Genomic DNA, 23,504 nt, shown 5'->3' with positions numbered 1-23,504 from the left:
TGATATTTTATAATATTATGCTAAAATCATATGAACTGAATACGAAGTATCACCATAGGAACCAGGCATACGCCAATTGAAAGAAAATTTTGTAGATTATGATAACGCTACAAGATTTACCCTAAAACCAAGCGCAATAAATTGATAAATAATGTCGTCATTGGACCACAGAATGAGTAAACCTAAACAGCCTTTTCAACAGCAATAACCCACTACGCAGGTCCACGTCTGACCAAAACATCTCGGAAGCGGAGAACTTTATAAATATCAGAAAACTATACAATGTAAAGAGCTTCAAAGGCGTTTGAAAATTTGAGCAAATAGAAAGCAGAATATCATTAGGCAGTCAGGTTCTGACATTGTAATTTGAATGGGATAATTTAGAATTCCATAAGAGAGGATACACAGCAGGATGATCAAAATTTTGTTGAGGAATGAACTAGTTACAACCTAAGGAACTCTAGATCATATGAACAATTGAGGACTAAGTTTTTCTTTTTCTTTGGGTTTCTATCTTTGGTATTGTAGATAGTATACAAAAAGAATGGGCATAATTACAAGTTCCAATCATCAGAGTCATGAATTGTATAAGCAACTTTCCACAGACACAGCGCTGATCATTAACACCAAAAAACTGCATGGGAATGGAAATATATCCTATCCTGCATTCTTCATAAAATCATATTCAACTCAGACAGATCATCCATTGGTATGTCTAAGCCCACTGCATCAGTATCTTGCAAGCCATCGTCTTCAATGTTCAACCAAGTGTCCAGATCTTGATGTCCATTAAGTTCATTAGCTACACCTAGTTCTATAGAGTCTAATACATGCAAGTTTGTGAAGTCCATAGGTACCTCAGTTACAATGGACAAATGATTATTATTATGGTCATGAGGTGCAGACCCAATTTTACTTTTTTTGTTGCTATCACTGGAAATAAATTCATTAGAGCCATAAGCCAATTGATGCTCAGAGTTAGTATCCTCCATTAATTTGCTAAGAGAGCCATTTCCAGAGCTAGATAGCTGAGCTGTCTTCGGTTTGGACTTTGCTTTTGTTCTACGCTCACCCCTCGAATAAATTGCAGAAGAACGACTTCCTTTTGTGACACAATTTCTTCCACAAGTGTCTTTGTCTCTCTCTCTTTCACTCCTCTTTCCCTTTGCTCCACCTATTAAAGGATTACCAAGAGTTGATGCAGATCTCCAAGAAGGACTAGCACCAACATCATCAAGCAGCAATTCCTTTTTCTTCCCTCTGTTTAGTATCAGTCCAGTCCTAGCAAAATCCTGGTCGGAGGGATGGTCTAGATTTCCCGACACATCCTGCTCCCTGCAGGGAAAATAACCTGCGAGAGCAAAGGCTCAATTTGTTACACAAGAAGAAAAAAAATTGAACCATCCACCCAATCAAATAGATTCTAGTAACCAGGAATAGAGACTTAACATAAATTAAGTAAAAAGCAATAGCCTAAGGAAATTGTTTCTTGACAAACAATATGCCTCAGCTCAATTTATCTGCATGTGTACCATAGCAAATACTTCCAAAACAATTAAAACATGGTTAAACAGGAAACCTGATGGTGCAGATTCTTGCCGAGAATTTTGAGGAAGTGATAGATTTGCAGCAACAACTGAACCAGCACAGTTGTCATGTGTAGGAGCAGCGAAAAGAACATCTTTAAAGACAGGCTCCAAAAAGCAACTTTTTCCTGTTTCCTCAAATTTCCTGCATCTAGCAAGAGTTCTCTTCATAAAAGCTAACGCAACTGGCCTTGAGATCTTGGAAAGTCCATGCCTTGCAGCACTACTTCCACGGGTGGCCTATCAAAATTATCAAGGGTCATGTCAAAGTGCAAATCAGCTGCCTTAACTCCATGACCAAAACAAAATCACAGCATAATCCTCAAAAGAAGATTCTGGAGCACCCGCAAGAGAAAGGGGGGGGGGGGGGAGCTAAACTTTTATAACACCAAATATGGCACATTTAGAGTACAAATAACAAGTTGCAAATAATAGTTCACCTTAATTGTCAGTTTCAACATCATCCATTCTACGACTTACCAATTCATTGAACCAAGCAACAAGAAATAAAGCACAGAAAAAGGAGAAAAAAAATTGCAATTACCAGCTTCTTCTTATAAGCTATCTCAACAAGTTTGTCTATAGCAACTTGCTCAAGGGCTCTGCAAATTAACATGGTATATATTAGAGTGAGGGTCAAAATATAGATACACAATATACGGATTACTTCCACGACAATTTATCAACATCGAAAGTATAAACAAATGAAACAAGATTTAGATAATATCAAATATTGTACCGTTGTTCCACTTCCCTGCCTTCTTCTACTGCTTGAATAAGTCTCATAAAATGTTCTCTCTTTTTAGTGACCTACAAAATTGGTCAAATGTAGAATAGGAACAGCTACCATGTAAATAAATAAATGACTAAAACAATAAGCAGATTCTTCTCCATAAGCAATTAACTGTCTTACACTTCAGCAAACATATCAAGCATAAAACAAAAGAATCAAAACCTGTTGGAAGAGTCCCTTCTCTAATTGAATAATATCTTGATTAATAGCTTCACAATCTCCATCAGCAAGATCAGGCTTTTATAAGACAACCATATGCGGATCAGTTAGCAATCAAAACATTGATTTCAAAAATAAACAAAATAATTCAAATTAAAAACTCAGTAAACTCCTTAAACATAATGCCCATCCACAAGCACATATAAAGATCATGTTTTGTGCCAAGGAGTCGAGCATCATTCATCCTAAAATTAAGTTAGGCTGAGGCATATGAATAGTAAATCTCTAACACTACTTATTGCACAATAGTTATTTTGCCCAAACCATCAACAATACATAGGCCAACTTTACAGAGGGTAAATTTTTGTTTATTTTGCTACACGGGAAGCAAACAATAAAACCATATGAATAGTTCATATCTCTAAATAATCAAATTTCATGGGTAGTGCGTGCAGCATGCATACATAGAATAGAAATGAAGAAAAAGAGGGAAAACAGTTGTTGAAACATACAGAAAACCTCACATATGAATAAACTATGATGACTATTGGCTATCTAAAGTTTCAAAAAATTAGAAGGTTACCACTGGTTCTGGATATAGGCCAACACTCTGTAGCTCCAGTAAGAGTCTATCATCCATACTCATTTGTTCAAAAGGGCGACTGAAAGATGATGAACAAGAAATTTTATGCATACCCATTAACTCATCATTACCATTTTCAGATAACACAGAGAACCTTTTAGATTCTGGATGCAATGGTCCCTGATCCACTTGCAAAAACACACCAGGTTCTTGATCATGGAAGTCTGTGCAAGTAGTAAAGGTAGCATTCCCATTACAAGAAACCTTGTCAGAGTTGATTTGGTTGTTAGTACTGATGCTGGATTGATTTTCAACATCCTGAGAGAAGCAAACCACCTGAGGAGAATCATCTCTTTCGCACAGAAAAGACATATTTCCATCTCCAACAGTTTCTTCATCAGTTTGATCATCAATGATCAGAGCTGTCAATACTCTTTGGTACAATGGTGCAACTCTTTTTCCCTCTGAATCCATTTGTCTGTACAAAATACTAACATCCAGATGTTGATCAACCATGTCAACCACTGAGGATATCTCTTTTAAATCAGTTTGATTTACAAAGCTTCTCCCTCTTTCTCTAGAGAGAGGACTTTGTGACACAGGGCTGTCAGTATGTGTAAGTTCATCCTGAGAATATAAATGGAAGACGTATTAAAAAAGCGGATTAGTAATGCTTCAGTTCATGTCTCATATTTTGAATCTTAAGTTATGCTCCACAGTTTTTTGAGGTAGAATAACGACTTTAATCATCATATGCAATACATTAAATAACAAATGGACCAGAACCTCAAAGTTGGAGAGAGATGTCATCAAACATGTTTTAGAAAAGGTAATAATACAATGAGCGACATGTTATTGGCTCATCTCAATTATAGAAAAGAATGAAATTAGATATAGAAAGAGAAATTTCAGCAATCAAATTATGGAAGAGATGGTACCATGTCAATGCAATGAGATGCACCTTAGAGACTAAAATATATGATCCAAGAGAATGGAAGAATATTCTGAAAGAAAGAAGCATAAAAATTAGATAATCCTAATATGAAAGGAATCTAAGTTTCTATTTCTTTTTTCTCACCCGAACCTTCTGAATTGATATTTAGATTCACTTGTTGGTGGTTCATGTAATCAACAAAACAAATGTACTCCAGCTAGATGGAAAATCAAATCCAGATGGCATGGGAATCAAAAGGAATAAATATGCTGACTAAAATAGTCCTTAAAAATCATTCCTAGTTTAATGTCACCAGGTACAAGGTATCAAATGAGTAAAATATTGCAAATATAATATATTAGCTTATACATTACCAGGGCATCACTTCCAAGGCCACCCATTTGAGACAAACATCTTAGATCAACATCTGTTGTTTTAACCTGATGCAAAGACATAAAGGAGGGGAAGCAATGTTTTCATTAAGGGACAGTTGAATTTCATAAAAATATATACAGTCAAAGCACCCACCAGCTGCTTCAAGCAGGATATGTCTTCCAAGCTGACAGGAGCAAAAATAGGTTCCAGTTTCTTCCAAAATGAACTAGAAGAACCAATATCTGCCAAGGCCCAAAGTAACATATAAATGGAAATATTTTACATATATATGCATACAGACCAATAGTGGCAAGTATACAACTGCAAAAGCACAAACCAGTTGAGTTTAGTTACATACAGCTGGCATTGCTAGCAAAGTTAGCAGCAGCTAACAGTTCCTCATGGTCATCATCTGGCTCCCCTGGCATCAGATGGTTTAGTACATCATACAAAAATTTCAAATTGAATATGAACAGGCAATACATGACCATATAAACCTTGTACACACAATTTTCGAGAAAATATCAACAAGAAACTAGATAAATAACAAACTGCCTTCAAAACGTAAGAATATAAAAGAAAACGCATGGTACAGAAGAAGTTAGAATTTAAAATATGATCAGGGTTTTCATCTGAAAGAATTACAGGAAAAACGGGGATATAAACATTATTAAGGTTTATAATACTTTATACAGATAGAAATAAACAGACACACAAATAAAAACTTACCATATTATGAATATAATATTTTAAACAATTTCATTTTGCTTAATGCAATAAGTAGTTGCTCAAACATATAGATATACCTGCAATATCTGCAGAATTGTTAGTAGATGGATGCCCAAGACGAGCAACAGCTTTCCTATCACATGATTTCTTCAAAGGAGGACGCCCTGATTTACTGAAACAAACACAAAATTCTTTTATAAAAAAAAATGGCCACTAATTTCTTTATTGCTGTGGGAAGGTGCCCCTTTCCTTTCCATTACAGGAAGAGAGAGAGAGAAGTATACCTTCCATTCTTTTCAGAAGCAGGCTTCATATTTTTAACTGGCTTTATTAAGGTCTTCTCTTTCACTGGTGAGATGCCATTCTTCAAACCTGAAGTGGCCCTACTACCCCTTCCCTGTCTACGCAGACCATCACCAGTCTCTTCCTTGTTGGGTATTTTTTTCTTTTTTGTTGCTAATATGGAGGAACTTATATTATAAGAATAAGAATTATTAATGGTTCTTTCATCAGCTTCATTACTTTCCAATCCTTTCTCCTTTAATTTACTGTCACCATTTTCTCCTGCACCAGATTCTTCACTTTCAGATAATCTGGTTGGGGATGAAACATTTTCACGTTTCATTTTACCTGGTTGAATACCACTGTTGATAGCACCATTGGAAATAAGTGATCCACTGGTTATAGTAGAAGTCAATCTGGTACCAACTTCAGAAGGGGAACATCCTTCTAATGACATATGCACTTCATCGCAACTCAAGACAGGGGAAACCACATTTGCTCTGCGAGTGCGAGAAATTTTTTGGGGTCTCTGTCCAACCCATTGGGCCATATGGGATGCAGATGATCCTACAGGAAAGGAACGCTTACGATTGATAGCCCCACTTACTGAATGAGACTTGTTCACATTTGAAGGTTGTTCCTCAGGTTCAAGTATTTCAGAAGAACGAGAAACAGAAGATAAGTACCCAGCTATCAAAGCACCTGTTCGAGGTGCCCTTGAAGTTTTTCCTTTCGTCAAAGTATGAACACCGCCTGTATAATTATTGTCACGAACATTAAACCTAAAAAAAAGAGGAAAAAAATGTGATTAGTTGTAAAGTTGTTAAAACTTCTTATAGCAAAGGACTATAGATGCATCATGGATATGAAAGAGCAGATACATACTTGTTTCCTTTAAGTAAAACCCGTTCCTTATTTGATCCATCCATAGAATCCCTTGACACCTTTTCTTGCTCAATCTTGGCAGTTGCACATGCATTGGAAGTAGCAGGTAGGGGAGCAACATCAAGCTTGCTATTACTACCAGAATTTCCTGATCTGCAAGAAATAGAATGTTGCAAGAAGTTTATTCTTTGCGTTTGTTGAGAGTAAATTGAATGAGAAAATGAGGAAAAAAAACAGCAAGAGAATTGAAGAGAGAATCTCAAATGATCTGTGATTTTCATTAACTAAATGAACTCTAAATAGAGTTCTATATTTATACATTTGGTTGATGCCAAGTCCTGCGTAACAGACTACTGTGACTGTGATTCTATTGTAGCAAAATCTGGTTACAGTAGTAACAGACTAACATAACAGAATGAACTGTAACTGAAACTAAACCAATTACTAGTTGCTCTGTCCATGATACTCTCTGACACTGTTAATCCAAAAGTACATTTTTAAGATTATAACAACCTTATTTAGCATAATCTCTTTCTCACCAGTAATTCATAAAAGTAAAAGAACAACAAAATCATGAAATAAGGTCACAAGGATCAACTTGGCCATGAATGTCATTTCAGATTTGATTCCATAATTAAAAATTAAGCTCATTCAATTTAGAAGAAGGTAAACTTAGTACTTTAAGTGAAAATTGACCGGATATAGTATAAAAGATAAAGTTAACAAGTGTGAATGTGCTGTCAAATACTCACATCAGTAACTGAAATGAGATGTCATGTCAGCCAAAAATCTATTCATTACATGACCCATTCACTAGGATATTTGGGTATTGGACTGACACAGTCACACAGGTACTTGAAGTAATGAACTTGCAGCTTTGAACATTTAAATCTTACAGTTGGCATGGAAGAGTCGGACCTTTTCCCCAATGTTAGAAAGACATTAGAGGAAGGTAATGTAAGCGGATACAGAGCCATTAATTGACACATGCATATAGTTACACAATTATAGTCAGCAAGAAATGGCGAATAACATCTACAGTTTGATATGAAAGAAAGAATTATTTTTTGAGGCAAATATTTTAGGATCTACTAAGTTTTTATCTACAGACTGCAAGGCTGTTTAAAGGTCTGACTCTTAGCACCTAAAAAAGGCAAAAATTAGAACACTGAATCTGGTGAATAAGGGGAAATATATACTAGTTGAGAGAGATCCCACAGTAAACAGCTCAGGGAAATTTTGTAGGAATAGAAATTAGCAGCAGAATGTTCAAAGGTTTCAAATAAGAGAATGCAAGACGATGAGAGCATGACCAATAATGACTTGGCTGGAAGTAACAAGTAAAAATATGGGGAATTGACTCCTATGAACTAATGTACTCTTTTTCCTATATTTTTGTCCTGGTTACATGAGCAAGATTTTTATCCTCCTCATTCATACTTATTTTGTATGTTAATTTTTAAAAAAATAGCCATAGAAGATTGGAGAAAAGAAAGACATTCAGGAAGATACAATGACTAAGAAATAGACATAAATATACCCCCATGTTTTGACTTAATCTAATTTTGCCAACTCCCAGTATATGGGATCAAGCCACCATAGGTCAATCTTTCAGAATGGTTATATGCCTAAGATCAACTATGAGATCAGAGGGGATGACACTAGGAAAATTAGAAGCTATGCACCAAGATTTGCAAAATTAGTAAGGATGATGTGCGGAAGTTTCACACCTTCTTGAAGAAAAGAAAACATAAATGATTTACAATACATCTAGATCCAAAGGAATTTCTGGATTTTAAATATCACCACCTTAAGTGCAGAATCAGACTCAGCAGAGCCCTAGTGGAATTGCCCTTTGAGCTAGTGTCTAACCACATAGCATGATATGGTCTCTCCTGACGCTCACAAGTTCCAACTTTAATAACAAACATGATGGCTGTCATTTATCTGCTCTAGCTCGTTGGGTAACATTGAAATAGTATCATTTGTTTGTATTTATTATCATTTGTACCATAAACTTGCACTACAGGTAGCAGATAGCCTCCAGTTACAATAAAATAACACTCACATGCTATACACTTGAGTAATAGTATTCAAAGAAATAAGAGTTCTCTCTCTAGATCCTTTCTCTTTCTACACAGCCCATGTCCTGAAAATTGAAACATCCAATTATTCGTTCCCAAACAAGAAGCAGCAACCACAAAATAGATTGCAAGCCATTTCCCAGATGATAAAAGCCATAAAATGTATTAGAAAATGCTACATATTACTAAATACCAGTCTACTATCATTAAATGCCCCTTAGTAATATCATATCCAGAACTCAGCCCGTATCAAATATTAGCCATCTTGATAACTGTTTAACCTTCTACAAAAAGGATATTTTTATGAAAGAAGTTATAAATTAAACAAAAAATATTCCTAAATTCAATATAATAAATTGATTTGATAATTGATATGCATTAAAATGTTCCATAACTCATTTTTACAGATGGTCAGATTACTTCGCAGACCTCTGGAATCATCCCAATTTCGTGACACAATAAGAATTCAGAAATCAAAGCATTTCAAAAATTTGCATTACCTCAAACCTTGGGCATCAGAAGAATGCAGACCTGGCTCATTAGCTAGCTTTAGATGCATAACTTTTTTCAGCTCTCCTTCACCATCAATGGATCTGGCAAAAACTGTGCCCATGGAACGTTTTCTTTTCATTTTTCTATCCCATGTCTCTCCACCTGCGGGTAATCTTCGAATCTTCTCCTCAACAATATCACAACCTTTACTACCATCCTTGATGTTGTCTCTATCCTTTCCATTGGCCAAAGGCTGCCTCACAAGGCTATTACTTAGTCCTTCAGCCTAGCATTTTTCAAGAAAACATATAGCATAGTCAGATTAAAAGAGTATGATAAGGCAGAAGAATATGTAGCTATTAGGATTTAGGTTAAAAGAGTCTCATATCATAGTCAGTATCCAAGACATGAAAACCAAAACAACAATTAGTTACCAATGGTTCTTTACATAAGGGCGAGACTTCAATGAGTAACACAAGCAACGCAAAATATTTTTGCCCAAGTTCCTTCAGATATTTACAAAAAATATATTGACAGAAGAAGTAGAATTAAAAATAGGAGTATGTCCGTTAGTATTTCTTCAAACAGATAATCTATTGCTTCTTGATTGTAAAATCCTTCCATTTATGTTCTTTACAGCCTTGATACACATACAAATTTCAATACTTGCTGTTGGTCAGTCTCTTAGCCTCTTCCAGGGGCATGATTCCCTTTATCTCGGTTCCTCCTTTGATGGTGTTTTCCTTCCTAAATAGTGATTATTGAAATTATGAAAGGTATCTAACTTGGCCCATCCTCAACCAGAACAACCATGTTAAAATTCAGCCATGTATATCCTTATTAAAATGGCAGAAAAGGTTGCAATATTAAATATTCCAGCCTTCCACTCAGGTCAAATGCCATGGGATTCTGTCTTCTAAATCTTAAGAGAAGCACATGCAACAAAAAAGCATATATAGTTGTACCAGAATCACGAGAAGATTATCACATTGCTACATCATACCCAAATTTGATTCCAATGCACTAGAACAATTTTATTTTACTATTTAATACAATGGGGATTCTATTTTTCTAAGGTTTACAATTAAACAATGCAATAATAACTAATTGGCATATCATAGAACCACAGTGTTGCTACAGGAAATGCAACAATTAATTAAAAGCACTGGCTACAAACCCTTGTCTCAGCAACTGATGTACGTATGCGCTTATTCAGAATGTAGTTCTTAGGTCTGTCCTCTAGTCTTTGATTCACAATGTCTGATGGGCTACGATGAGTCTGAGTTCCCATCTTCGAGAAGTGTGGTCCACCCAGCCTTTCATTTGGCAACAACTCGTTCCGAAGTTGCTTCTTTGAGGTCACAGCCTCCCAACACTTGTTCAATTTGTGTAAAGATTCATCCAACTTTTTTGATCTATATCTGAGAGGAATCTTAAAATTTCAGAACAGAATGACTACTCAAGTGACAATAAAAAAAAAGAGTTCAGAATCTCAGATCATCAGTTTTGAAACAGCTCTGGACAATTTTAATCAAAATAAACAATTAAAATGATAACCGCTCAGTTATGTATGCTGCAAATGCAAGCTCTCTTTTACATAATTGATTGAAAATTAGATTGGTATGATTTGAGGAAAGAATTAATGGCATTGTATAAAGTTCCTCTAACTACCTAGCCCTGACAGAAGCCTCTTGTATACTTGCTTTGAATCGTTTCAATTCCTCCGTAGCCACTGGAGGGAGAGACTTCAGATTAGCAGTTCCAAAAGCACAATCTTCAACAGAATTTCCAAAAGATATCCCCAGTACTCGTCTTAACTCACCTGACCTAGTATATTTTTGATCTCCCACAGTTATTGGATCTAACATTAAACACTGAGAAACTGAATCCAAATCCCCTGCCAATGCAGAGTTCCCCCGTGACATATTAGCACCAGAAGTAAACACCTGCCCCTCACTACCCTCACAAAAGCCTGCAGAACTCTCCAAAGCGTCGTTTATCAAATTCCCTCTCTGCCCATTTGTAAAGCTCCCCTTGAAAGCCAATTCCTCTGGGTTAGCTGAGCTTAAATCAAATCTAGTGTTTCCCGCCATAAGTCAGTGTTAACTAAACCAACACATATATCGAGTATCTTCCACCATATTTTCTCTTAGCAACTCATACAGTAAGGGATCTCGTGAGGGCAAGCCACTAAACCATAAACAAGTATGAGTTGTCAGATACTTGAAATGTATCTGCAATAAGCCAATAGCCATGAACTATAATCAATACACAACTTTATACAATTTCAACCCGCATGGAAAGATGACTGACAGCATGCAGAGTACACCTCAAAAAAGTGACTAAACGGTTAATGTTATAAGTTACCCAGATGCTTAAAAAAGTCGACCCTAGCAGAAACCCAAACCAGTTAAACATACAAAAGAAACCACGTCACTGTACAAAAGCAGAAAACCATAAAATATAAGTGGCTTTAAGATATAATAAGAATGGGATAAAAATAAAGCTTACTTGCTTATATAATATATAATACTGCTATGTAATTATAGATAAACTAAAATTTCAGTAAACGAGTGCTAGCGTGGTTCCTCGGCACATAAATGTTAGTAGAAGTGGAAGTGCATCACTGAATAAAACGCACATTGCTGATTGATAGTGAAGCAAGAACTGTGAAATAACGAAGCAGAAGACAATGGGACTCAGCTGAAAGAACGCGCGAGTAGAAGGTTTCGAAATTTAAAATTGTCACCCGAAAATAAAATAGAAAATCAAACGAATCAAGCGAGCAAAGAGTATTCGCAACCTCAGAATCGAAATAAAAAAATCTAGGGTTCGACGAAATGCAAAATCCCCTGACGAGCGGCGAAGCTGAGAAAGAATTGAAAGAGGGGAGAATGTGGAGAGAATGGGAGAGGGAGGAGAGAGTACCTGCATTGACCAGAGGATTGAGCAGAAGATCCAATTGTAGAGAGAGAAAGGAGATGAATGAAGGATTTATGGAATTGGGGGCAAAGCAGGCGTGGAGGAGAGAGAGGGGGTCCCGCAAGATTTATCAAATCAGAGCCCTTTATCCGATTTCGGAAACGTGGTCACCGTCAACTCCAGGGTTGACAATCCTCTATCTCACAAAATTCCTTATGTTGGTTAAATATTTATATGTACATTATTCAATTTTATTTAGGGAAGAAGAAGATAGAATATAATAAAAGTTGTCTTGCTTTTATTTTTAGGGTTTATTGAAATAATAAAATATGATAATTTGTATTAACATGGTATTTTATTACGATAAAAATTCTCATTTAAAAAGAGGAGTAGAGGTTAAAAATTAATAAGATAAAATAACTTTTTTTGTCATATATACTTTATAATTCTATGATGTATTTATAAAGACATTAAATATAATTTTAATTTTTTTACAAAAATTTATATAGATGTTTTTAATAGCAAAAATATAATTTTGAAATTACCTTACAAGTTTAATACATGTATTTTGGAATCAGAACATCAAGATGCAATACCTGGAGGCAAGGATGCCCAAACTATAAGAGATGCTCGAAAGGGACCACGCACTGCCAATTTGAAATAGCACACGTTTGAATTTAATTGTCGTTGTTTGATTTTGATTAAGTTTTTTGTTTTCTTTATTTCTTTAAAAAAATATTTTTATAAGTAATATAATTTATGGATTATAAAATAAATGATAACAGTAAAATATATATATATATAAGTTACCTTTCAACATTTTGTTTGTTTAAGTAATGTTTTTTTCTTCTTGTAATAAGTGTTTTTTTCATAATTAATATTAAAATGATATTTACTATTTTATCAAGTATATTTCTTCTTGTAATAAGTGTTTTTTTCATAATTAATATTAAAATGATATTTACTATTTTATCAAGTATGTATATATATATATATATATGATAAATCATCAAACACATGATCAATTAATTGTATAGTTTGAAATTAACTAATGATCTTAATTTTTAGTTAAAGTAAATACAGTTACGTCAAGTATTTAATTACAGAGTTTTGTTTTAAATATTAGTTTTATTTGACTCAACTAATATTGTTTTTAATAAAACATACATGTAGTCTAAAAAAGCAAACATATAATAAAAAATTATATCTACATTAACTAGAATGCAAGTAACAAATATTAGTATGTGTATACTTAACGAGTAAGGGTATATATTGAATTTGTCGTGCATGTGTATATCTATTCATGTTTTTTCTAATACGAAAATAAGCATGGAGAGTGTATTGTTATTCCTAACATAAACTGTAAATTAAAAATTAACAATAAATGATTTGTACAAAAGATTCTTTAAGGCTGAATAAACATAATAATCAGTTAATATTTTATGCAAAAAAAATTCTCCAACAATTTATTTAGATGGAGAGAAAAAACAAATAACAAAAATCAGAGGAATAATAAAAAAATAGGATATAAAATTGTGCTATTTAACTGAATAAGAATAAAAACTGCAAAAAAATAAAATAAAATTGCGCAATAGACAAATGATAGAAGTAAGTGAAAAAAATACATTATAAGTTTTGTATACTAATTAAAAAAACACAGATTTCACTGAATTATATAAACATTTTATTACAATGTATTATGTTTTTATAATTTTTTTATTTTTAAATAGAAATGTTTGTCCAATTAAGAAAATATTTAAAAAAACAATAAATTTCATTTTTTTTACCGATTATTACATTGTTTTCATTCTATTTTTTGTATTCAACAAGAAATAAAATATATTTTTTGTAATTTATAAATTAAATATATATACACATATTTTTTTAAATAACGAAACCAAATTGTTTCTAACTTTTTTTACTATGTTATTTACTTCATGCTAATTTTGAGAGAAGTCATTATTTTAGTTTATACCATGTGTAATTTTGAAAAAACAATATTTTTCAAGTCATAGTCATGTAAGATTACATTGACTTAAACTTGAAACCATTAAGTTCAAATAATTATCTATAAGTTAATATACATGTTTGGTGGTAGAAATTGTCTTTAAATTCAAATATTTTATTATTTAAAAATAATAATAATAATTCAATATTTTGATAACATTTTTATCTTTCCATTTATTTTCTAAATACATAGTATAACAATAAACATATTTATAGTTTCCTTTGAACTTCAATAATACGTATTGGACTTCTTTATTGCATTTTCCTCTTATCACTAAGCATGTAATGTTATTAAATATAGCTGTCGTGTTTTAATTGTTTTGAAGTCAAATAAATTTGTACTTTTTTAAGCATTATTAAATTTAATTTAAACACCTCTAAAATTAAATTTTTGTTAAAATAATAACTATTATTATTTCACGACCATAAAACCATGTCAGGTTAAATATCAAGACCATTTATATTAACACTAACGTGGTAAAAGCAATATAAAAAAAAAAAGTATATAATGCATATGACTGTTAGGTTGATTAGCTTGGTATTACATGATTTTTTATTTTATCCCAAGTTAAAGTTTGCATAAAAATTTGAATTTAAAGGGTTGAAAATTGATATATTAAAAATTGCTTTAAAGTGTTAATTTTGTTATAATATTAACTCAATACTAATAAAATAGGAATAGAATTGTATTTTTGATACATTCTTTCAAGTTGCATTTTATACAATCAATTGGATCATATAGATGTTTTTTTACCACAACATAAATTATTAAAAGGATCTAAAAAACTCACAAACACTCAGATTTTTATAAAAAAAATTGTCATTCAAATGCTCTCACATTAACGTGTCAATTTGGAATCTAATTCAGAATTTTTTTACCATGTATTATAAAATTTTTTGTATTACATAATTTTTTAAATTCAATCTTAATTTAAAAAATGATTTTTAATATATAAAAAATAAATTTTTAATATAATCTTGTTGAATATAATAAAATGTTAATCATTTATTAAATTTTATAAAAAAATGATATACACAGAGGCAACTTTTTTAATATAGCTTTTATTTTTAAAATTTAAAAAATATAGAATTTTTTGTAAAATTATAAAAATACGGAATTTAAAAATCGCCATGGGTAATTTTTTATGTAGTACAAAAATTCAAAGATAAAAAAGCAAAAAATAATAAAGTTTCAAAAGTTGTTAATAGCAATTTTTAAAAATAATAATAATCAAAAGTCTCCAATGATAATCTTTAAAAAATAAATAAATATTTAAAAATATAATTTTTGTCAAAACTCAATAATAATTTAAAAAATAATATTTTTATAATTTTACAAAAAATTTCATATTTTTTGAATTTAAAAAAAACCATATATAAAAAAATGTTCCAATACACAAACTAGTAGACTGTATAATAAACAAATATTGAGAAGTTAACTTTAAAAAAGTAAAAATTGGTGACGTTTGTGAAGGAATAATAATATGATAACGTACGTTGGATCCAACGTGCCTGTCTCATCGGTCCCTCTCGAACTGAGTAGCACGCACCTACGCACACTCAATTCATTGTCTTCAGTAGTCAGAAGCAATAAACAAACAAATTGTGATTAATGAGAGAAATCGCTTTGTTTGTTTCAGTTACACTACACAACAATTTCATTTTATAATACCTCTCACTAACTCCCATTCATCACCATGGCTTTCACCAACGTTTTCATCGCTCCTTCCTTCACAATCCACGCTGGTAGGGTTTCCGATCTGCGCTCCATTCCTCTGTTCTCTCCTCCCTCTCACACCTTCTTCCGCTCCCGAACCTTCGTCTCCAAGGACAAGTGAGAAATCGTCTTCGCCGCACTTTCCTTTTTCTTTTTCTTTATTATTATTTTATTTTTATCTCAGAGCTATTTCTTGGAGCTCATTACAGCGATCTTTTCTTTTATTGCTTTGTAATCGAGTGTTACTGTTTGTCTTCAAAGAAATTAGTAGAAAACAATATATCTATATATATATATTAATTTTTTTCCCTTTAAATTTAATAGTATTTTTTTCATTTGAACTTCGTAAAATTTTATTGAAGTTAACTCTCGGAGGAACAACAATTTGAGGTAAATGGATTCTTATGGAACCAGTATTTAGGTGTGAGCTTTTGCTGTTAGATTCAAGAACTCCTGTGCCTGTTTCTGGATGTTTTAGTTTACCTTACTTTTGTAGTGTATAAAAGCAATTCAAGTGTTTCGAGGGAGCAAATGTATAAGTTTATTTCAAAAGTGTCTGGTTAATGAGTAAAAGTTGCATGGTTTCATCATTCATGCACATCTGACATCGGTCTATTTTTCTGTTTGCTTTCTGATGTGCATGTCAACTTCTTCTACCCACCTTTTCAATGCCCCCTTTTTCATATTTATATGCAGCTTTCAAATTATGTTTGATACATTTGTATTATTCGAGTGAGTCAAAGCTATTAATTGTGCTCCTTACCTGGGATGGAAGGAGGAGGAGGCAGGGGCCTTGGTCCCCCAAGCCACTATGAATGTGTGTGTATTTTAAATGTATATATTTGTGATATTGCCCTTGCTAGTTCAATGGTACTTGTAAACCAAAAGGTCAGGTACCAATTAATATGTAGGGGAATCTTTCTCATATTAATGTACCTATCTAATAGTACCAATGTTTAGCTGGGAATTACCTATTTCTCTCCTGCTTTGAAAATCTTTAGGCTCGAAACTTCCATTTAGCACACCCCACTACGGATAGATAAACCTTTTGGTTTTCAGATGCTTATTCAGTTTTTGTTATCATTTTTACTTCTTATGCATCCTTTGTACCTTGAAATCTTTTATCCTCTTGCTGCTTTCGGGTCTGTACTCTGTACGGTATGTTTGGCAATGCAGGTTTGTGGACTCATTCAAAGTTCGTACAATGGTTCATCCACTGTTATTGAGGGGATTTATGTTCTAGTTGTTTGTGAACACAACTGGAACTTTAATACTCTTTCTTAGAGTCACCATGATGTATCTATATCATTTGTGTCTTACTACTGGATGAAATATTGTGCAGGAATATTCTATATGCCTCTGCTTATGATTTGAATGCAGTTGGTTCAGCTTCGCTGGTCAGTGATGTGTTTCTTGCTGCCATATCATCCATGATACATTTTTTTTTTTTTCATTTTGAAGTTGTAAATTAGGAGTGATATACATTGATTTATTATGTGGGATTTAGAATCTCTGTTATTATCCATAAATTGCAAAATTTTGATCCATGAGGGACTGAATTGCAATAAAAAAAAGATTTTTGAGGGCCTAAATTGAAGGCTAAAAAATTATTTTGGGACTAAATAAGGTTATTTTTTATGATCATGATTTTATAGTACATAATGGTTTCTATTTCTTGATCTTTCTGACTTTTTCTTGCCATCAATTTTGCCTCTTACCTTTTTTTATGTCATTTTTTTCTTTGCTAGAAGCTGAAAGGGGCTGCCTAATATATGTTGATGAACCATGAATTAAGTCCTATAATTTCCTTTCCTTCTCCATTTCATTTTCTCTTGTTACTGAACTTCTTAACTTTTTGAAATTTAAGTCTGATACTTATAAACATAGAAAATAGTTTTATAGCATCTTTTATATGGTTTTGAGGCAGTCAGCTATATCTGATGAAGGGTTTTGCTTGAACCCCAGAGGATCTTCATCTAGACAACACAGCTTACCTATTATAATGTTATCAGACTGCTGCATGAAGATCTTTCTTGTATTCTTCCAGCTTTCAATCCTTCAGTCAATTGACATTTTGTCAGCTATAATCTATGATGATTATGTTTGTCTCAAACATTTTATGTTTTTGAGTGATATGCAGACCTGCAGCATTTCTTTTCTTTTATTCTTTTGGGAACATTCTGTCAATGTGGATTATTAATATTTTCTGGACTAGATGTCCTACTGCACTACACTACAACTTATACTATTACATCTGAAACTCCGATGTATTTTACAAGTCAGTTTTGTATTATATTCACCCTGTGTGTATGTGTGAGTTCATGCTAGTCTAAGATAGTCGGTGGCTGCTACAATTGACGATTTTGTTGCCAATAACCTGAGCTTTTGTTAATTATTGCTTTCATGTTCCTTCAGATTTTGTAGGCCATGCTTTTATATACTTTTGTGACCTTTGATTGGTTAATTCTTACTGCAGAAATCCAGTGAAAATACTGATAGTGTTCCTATGCCAATAGTTCTGATTGATCAAGACTCAGATTCTGAGGCAACAATTGTGCAGCTTAGCTTTGGAGATCGCCTTGGAGCACTTCTTGACACGGTGATCTTGCTATTGGAAACTTAATTATGCAATCTTTGAAAGTTTTGAACCTAGTTAGATCTCTTTTATGGGACATCCTTTAAATGTGATTTTGTTATTTCAGTGATGCCCTCGCTACATGATAGTTACAGGAGGTTTATTCAATTTATGAAGGTCCTAAAGTTTCCTCATTGTACACCCTTGTTTATGTAAAAACGTGCACATCTGATAAAGCAGATCTAAATTTATGATAAATTTATGTTGTCCAGAAGTGGCTTTCTTTGCTTTTTTCTTATCCTCATCATCATTATGTCATGGCTCCCTTGGTGAACAAGCCAATTTATTCTGATTGTTATAAAATTCACCCAAAAACTACAGACTTGTCCATTATAGTTTACTTTTTAAAGAAAGAAAAAAAATGTAATCATTATAAATGTTGGAATGTTGACAATAAACAACTTGATTGAGATTATGTTGGAAAAGAGCATGTTCAGGTTGCAGATCACTGTTCTCTTGCCATGTTTGAAAAGGGCATCAATTATATAAAATTCTGCTATATTTTTAACCTCATTTTCTCTGTCGACATAATTTATAAGTATTCTCAATAATTAACATTTGTTTGTTCATATCAAGGCAGATGAAAGCATTAAAAGATTTGGGATTGGATGTTTCTAAGGGAACTGTCTCCACAGAGGGAGCAGTAAAGCAAACAAAAATTTTCATTACAGAATCGTAAGTCTTTTTTGTCCTTTTCCACTAGTTTCTTTGCACTGTTTTCTCTTGAATGACGTTTTCAGCAGCAAATGGATAAGAACATGGGAGGAATTGTTCTTCTCAAACTGAGAAATGTTCTTTTCCTTTGATAAATTACAATATCAGTCAGCTTTTTTCTTCTTTACAGAGATGTGTCAGGAGGATTGTTCTGTAAGTCACACAATGATCACCCCATGTTCTTATCTGTACTTAGGATACTTGAGAAGAACAATCTCAGGTCTAGTCCTTAGGCATCCTGTCATTGGAAAGATTTCCTATTTAGACATTTGGAAATGTGCTTTCTTTTCTTTAGGTGCTCATATATCCCTAACTCCATCATCAGTACCTTGTATTATATCTCTCTCTTTCTCTTCTGTATTTTGGTGGCTGTTGCTCAAAGAATTGAGAAGGTTATGAGGGGTTTTCTTCGCTTTGGGGCTAATGGAATTACTAGAATCACCTTGTTAGTCGTGAAATTTGTTGTAGAACTTGAAAGGAATGAGTTTAGTTCTTGGAAAATTGGTTTCCCAAAACATTTCATAGTGGCGCACTAATTGGCTTTGGCTTTTGACCCCACTGACAACTTTATGCATCCGGTTATCCAAAGTAAATATGGCATCAACTTCTTTGGACTAACTTGTTTGGTATTTTTGGTTGCTCCAAGGATCTTCAGTAGTTTGTGTGTTAATTTCGCTAGCAGAGCCAAAAAGCTATGAGTTGTTCTCAGTTTGCCATTCTTTGGTGTCATTGGCTGGAAAGAAATACTAGAATATTTAATAGATGACAGTCTTCTAATGAGTTTATTTGAGATCAGTTAGTTTTTATAGCTTCTTTGTGGTGTTCTACTCATAGTTTTAGGTGTCTTTGTTAGATCTACAGAGATATTGGCAAGCTGTGTTGCATGTTTCTTCTTGTTAGTTTGCTTTTATTTTCAGTCATTACTTCTTTAGTTCATAAGAACTTCTTAATCTCTTGCATTTTAACCTTTCTTTTCCATCTTAATAATTACTTTGTTTATAGAGCATCCTGAACATGTGAAGAAATAACAATCTTGCTGATCATTGATTGTTTATTTTGTTATCATTACTTCATTCATAAATTTTAGTTTTTACAGATTTATTTGATTACCATATTGTCACAGAGACACAGGGCGCAAAGTTGAAGATCCTGATATGTTAGAGAGAATTCGACTTACCATTATTAACAATTTGTTGAAATACCATCCTGTAAGTTTTTTTGATAGATACTTTCCTCAGAATTTCTGATGTGGTTACTTTATATATAAGAAGCTTCCTTGCAATTAGCAATTTCTAACAAACACAATTTTTCCTTGTTACTTTTTATCAATATACTTTTTTGGCTTGATCTTAATTTTCAGTTTTCCTTGTCACAAATATTATATAATTTGTGTAGGAGTCCAGTGAACGACTAGCGATGGGTGAAGTGTTTGGCATAAAAGCTCCAGAGAAGAAGGTGAATTGTACTCTTCCAGTTCTTCTTTCATATTTTAGTTTGCTATATAGATTACGCATTAATTTTCTCAGGAGACCTCTGCTTTGACTTTTTCCCCCTTTACCCTTCAGGTTGCAAATGTTTATAAAACATTTCCCAATTTATTTGGTAGTCCAAAGTTTTGTGTGCCGGGGTGAAGTTTTAGGCCTCAAAAAACTCTGACATTATATTTGATTTATTCATATATCCTTGTTGGCTTTTATTTTCCCAGTCTCTGGTTTTGCCAATCTTGTGTTAACAACATTTCTTCTATAAAATAATTAGAATGTTGTCGTTGGTTTATTTTCAGCTAGCGGACAATTTTTTCACTATTCCTTATTTAATTATCTGGTGATTTTTGTAGTTATATTAAAACTTTTGGGAGCTGCATCCTGATTTTGATAATCTATAAATTGAACCTTATACATGAACGGACACCAATTATGCTTTTACTCCTGTATATGCATGCCTCTTTCTGTTTGAAGAATTGAGAATGACAGTGTTGGGAAAAAAAAGAGGTTTCTTGCAATCTCGTCATAGAGATTACCTAATGATGGTTTGGACTTGTGTCTCTATGTTGATTTTTTGTGCATAAATTTTATCATGCTCTATATATGGATTGGACTTGTACTAAAAGATGCCTGGTTCTTTTAATTTAGAAATATGGATTTTGTTAATGTTTGAAGGGATTAAAATAGCATTGATTAGTCAAGTTTTTATTAATTATTTAATAAATCAAATATTCAATGCTTTTTGGATTTTCAAAATATTAAATGCTTGTACTTTTTTTTCATTACTTTCTATTGTTATTCCCTAACATGTGTCCTAACTCCAAAGGCTAAGGGCATACATTAACCGAACCCTAGAAAAAGCTACCAGATTTTGCATGTTGCAATTACTAAATCCAATGGAATGATTTTTATGGATCCAATGCTTAGTCTTAGTCCTGCGAAAATCAACTTTATTGTTGATGTTTTGTGCAGCTTGATGCTGATATTGCAACTCATATACAAGTTAAGGAAGATGGGCCCAAGAGGAGGTTTGCATTTTATAACGTGGATATTATTGTTTTTTGAGCTGAATTTACTTGTTTTTTTGGTACAATTTCTGAGCTCTTTATTACTTACATAGTTTGGTTACCAAATAATTTGCATAATTAGCAACCCAATGTGCAATAGGGGCATGATGTCTTCTAATGCTTTTTAATTCATATATTTATCAGCTTGCTGTATATAGAGACAGCAGATAGGCCTGGATTGCTTGTTGAAATCATCAAAGTCATTGCAGATGTGAACATTGATGTGGAGTCGGCTGAGATTGATACAGAAGTATCTTGTCTTCCTCTTTTGTCTCTGTCCACCCCTTTTTGCCCCATTTACTCTAAACTAAAGTAACTTTACCCCCTTTTCTCTCAGGGTTTGGTTGCTAAGGATAAATTTCATGTCAGTTATGGGGGTGCTGCATTGAACAGTTCAATGTCTCAGGTAATCCTTGTTCTTAATTTTTTTTATAGTTAAGGGTGATCCAATATTAAATCTATGATATTATCTTAAATTTGGACTTAACCTTAACTCAACCTTAAAAATTAGCTCGTGAAGATTGTTTTAGCCTTTATTTTTTGCCAGATTTGTAGTTGACGTGAGATCTGAGACAATTTTCGTAGATACTGGAGTAAAACTACTTTAGAACTACTTGTTTATCTACTTACTGCATTGATTGTGATTTTGAATGAGCAGGTTTTGGTGAATTGTCTACGTTACTACCTCCGGATGCCAGAGACAGATATTGATAGTTACTGAGCCATACCTTAAGGAACCACCTTTACTTGTAAAATAAGCCAATGTTACGGTTCTTATACCAAATCGCCAATGAGCTCGAGATCACCTATGAGTAGTAGATCTCAATTTTAAATCTGGCAACTTTACTGCCACCAGATTATGGAATGAGTACATGTTGTCTGTGGAATGAATACCTGTAACTAATATGAAACATGAATTTTGTCTCATTTCCTCCAAGATTTCTATGATTTTATTCTACTTCATACTTCACAAAGACTTGATCTCCTCGATATGGAACATATCTTTATATGGAAAGCTAGGCCACTTAATTTGCTTGGATAAAGAGAATTGTTTCAAACCATCGATAATATTGATATTGTTGATTTCCTCTTGTTTTCTTTTTGTTCTAAAAACTCAAACATAGCATTAGTATAAAAGATTCTTTTTAATATAAAAAAAAAGAATAATTGGAGATAAATTTTGCTAATTATATGCAAGAATAATAGTTAGTTAAAATGTTAAAATTAATTTAAATATGCTTTTAGTTTTTATAAATATGACTATATTTATTTTTAGTCATGTAAATTTTTTTTTTGTTAGTTTTGGTTTTCAAAGTTTCAATAAAACTTTTAAAAATGGTCCGTTACTTTTCTGTGATAACATGCTACGCATTTAACTATGTTATGTTAGCAAATATTTTGTGGTGATAAGTAATGCAATATGTCTAAATGCATATTCCATTAATAAGTATTAACAAATTATTTTTATGAAATTTTAAATTTGCAAGAACCAATATTAACAAAAATTTTTACCTTTTCAAAATTGTTTCATGTGAATTCATTTGTAAAAACTAAAATTGCTTCGAATACTATAGGGGAACTTCGAGGACAACTTTGTGCATTAAATCTAACAAGATCAAATCTGTAAGCCAAAAAATAAAAAAAGAGTAACAAAAAAGGATCAAATCCGAATAACTGAAAAGGAAATCATTTAGCTATGAGTTACTGAGCTTTATGTCGACAATTAAGTATTAACACCGTAACCCCAAAAAAATTTAAAAGTCATAGAAAAGGATCAAATCCAAGAAGCTAAAAAGGAAATCCCTTAGCGTGGGGGCCAGCTCTATTCTCGAGTTATGTGCTATTGAGATTTATGTGACAAATCTGCTAAGTTTCTCCAATATGTGCATAGTGACAAATGTTGGGAGATTATCTTATATTTTATAGGGCTAAGACTTGTGCCTATGGTTGTTATGTCGAAGCAAGTCTTGCTTTTGTTAGTGGTTTTCCTAATTAACGTTGAGTATGCTCGGAATACTGGCAATGTCGCGAATTATTTAGATACAATTAATTTTTT

General features: G+C 32.8%; 2 protein-coding genes across 3 annotated transcripts; one reads left to right on the top strand and one right to left on the bottom strand.

Moving 5' to 3' along the window:
- Nucleotides 1-316: 316 nt before the first annotated feature.
- On the bottom strand, nucleotides 317-12,026 carry LOC113872452. 2 transcript variants are annotated; one of them, XM_027510013.1, is made up of 15 exons: nucleotides 11,831-12,026; nucleotides 10,080-10,323; nucleotides 8,911-9,188; nucleotides 6,327-6,479; nucleotides 5,444-6,223; nucleotides 5,237-5,331; nucleotides 4,789-4,851; nucleotides 4,584-4,672; nucleotides 4,430-4,495; nucleotides 3,122-3,748; nucleotides 2,542-2,616; nucleotides 2,326-2,396; nucleotides 2,131-2,188; nucleotides 1,580-1,826; nucleotides 317-1,351 (listed from the first exon to the last, which is right to left on the bottom strand). In XM_027510013.1, exons 2-15 carry the CDS (start codon nucleotides 10,191-10,193, stop codon nucleotides 672-674), a joined length of 3,396 nt encoding a protein of 1,131 aa, XP_027365814.1. In that variant the 5' UTR covers nucleotides 10,194-10,323; nucleotides 11,831-12,026; the 3' UTR covers nucleotides 317-671. The 2 variants fall into 2 exon arrangements, with proteins under 2 accessions (XP_027365814.1, XP_027365813.1); XM_027510012.1 differs by lacking the exon at nucleotides 11,831-12,026 and adding an exon at nucleotides 10,574-11,124.
- A 3,359-nt stretch (nucleotides 12,027-15,385) lies between these two features.
- LOC113871231 (ACT domain-containing protein ACR12) lies at nucleotides 15,386-23,474 on the top strand. The gene is made up of 10 exons (XM_027508185.1): nucleotides 15,386-15,665; nucleotides 16,891-16,945; nucleotides 18,025-18,147; nucleotides 18,764-18,858; nucleotides 20,021-20,105; nucleotides 20,293-20,352; nucleotides 21,354-21,409; nucleotides 21,593-21,698; nucleotides 21,786-21,854; nucleotides 22,107-23,474. Exons 1-10 carry the CDS (start codon nucleotides 15,529-15,531, stop codon nucleotides 22,167-22,169), a joined length of 849 nt encoding a protein of 282 aa, XP_027363986.1. The 5' UTR covers nucleotides 15,386-15,528; the 3' UTR covers nucleotides 22,170-23,474.
- The last annotated feature ends 30 nt before the right edge of the window (nucleotides 23,475-23,504 follow it).

This window comes from Abrus precatorius, unplaced genomic scaffold, assembly GCF_003935025.1.
Source record: "Abrus precatorius isolate BTA unplaced genomic scaffold, Abrus_2018 Scaffold7, whole genome shotgun sequence".
Lineage (NCBI taxonomy): Eukaryota > Viridiplantae > Streptophyta > Magnoliopsida > Fabales > Fabaceae > Abrus > Abrus precatorius.
The sequence above is the reverse complement of the archived record's forward strand: the minus strand, read 5'-3'. Positions and strand labels throughout refer to the sequence as shown.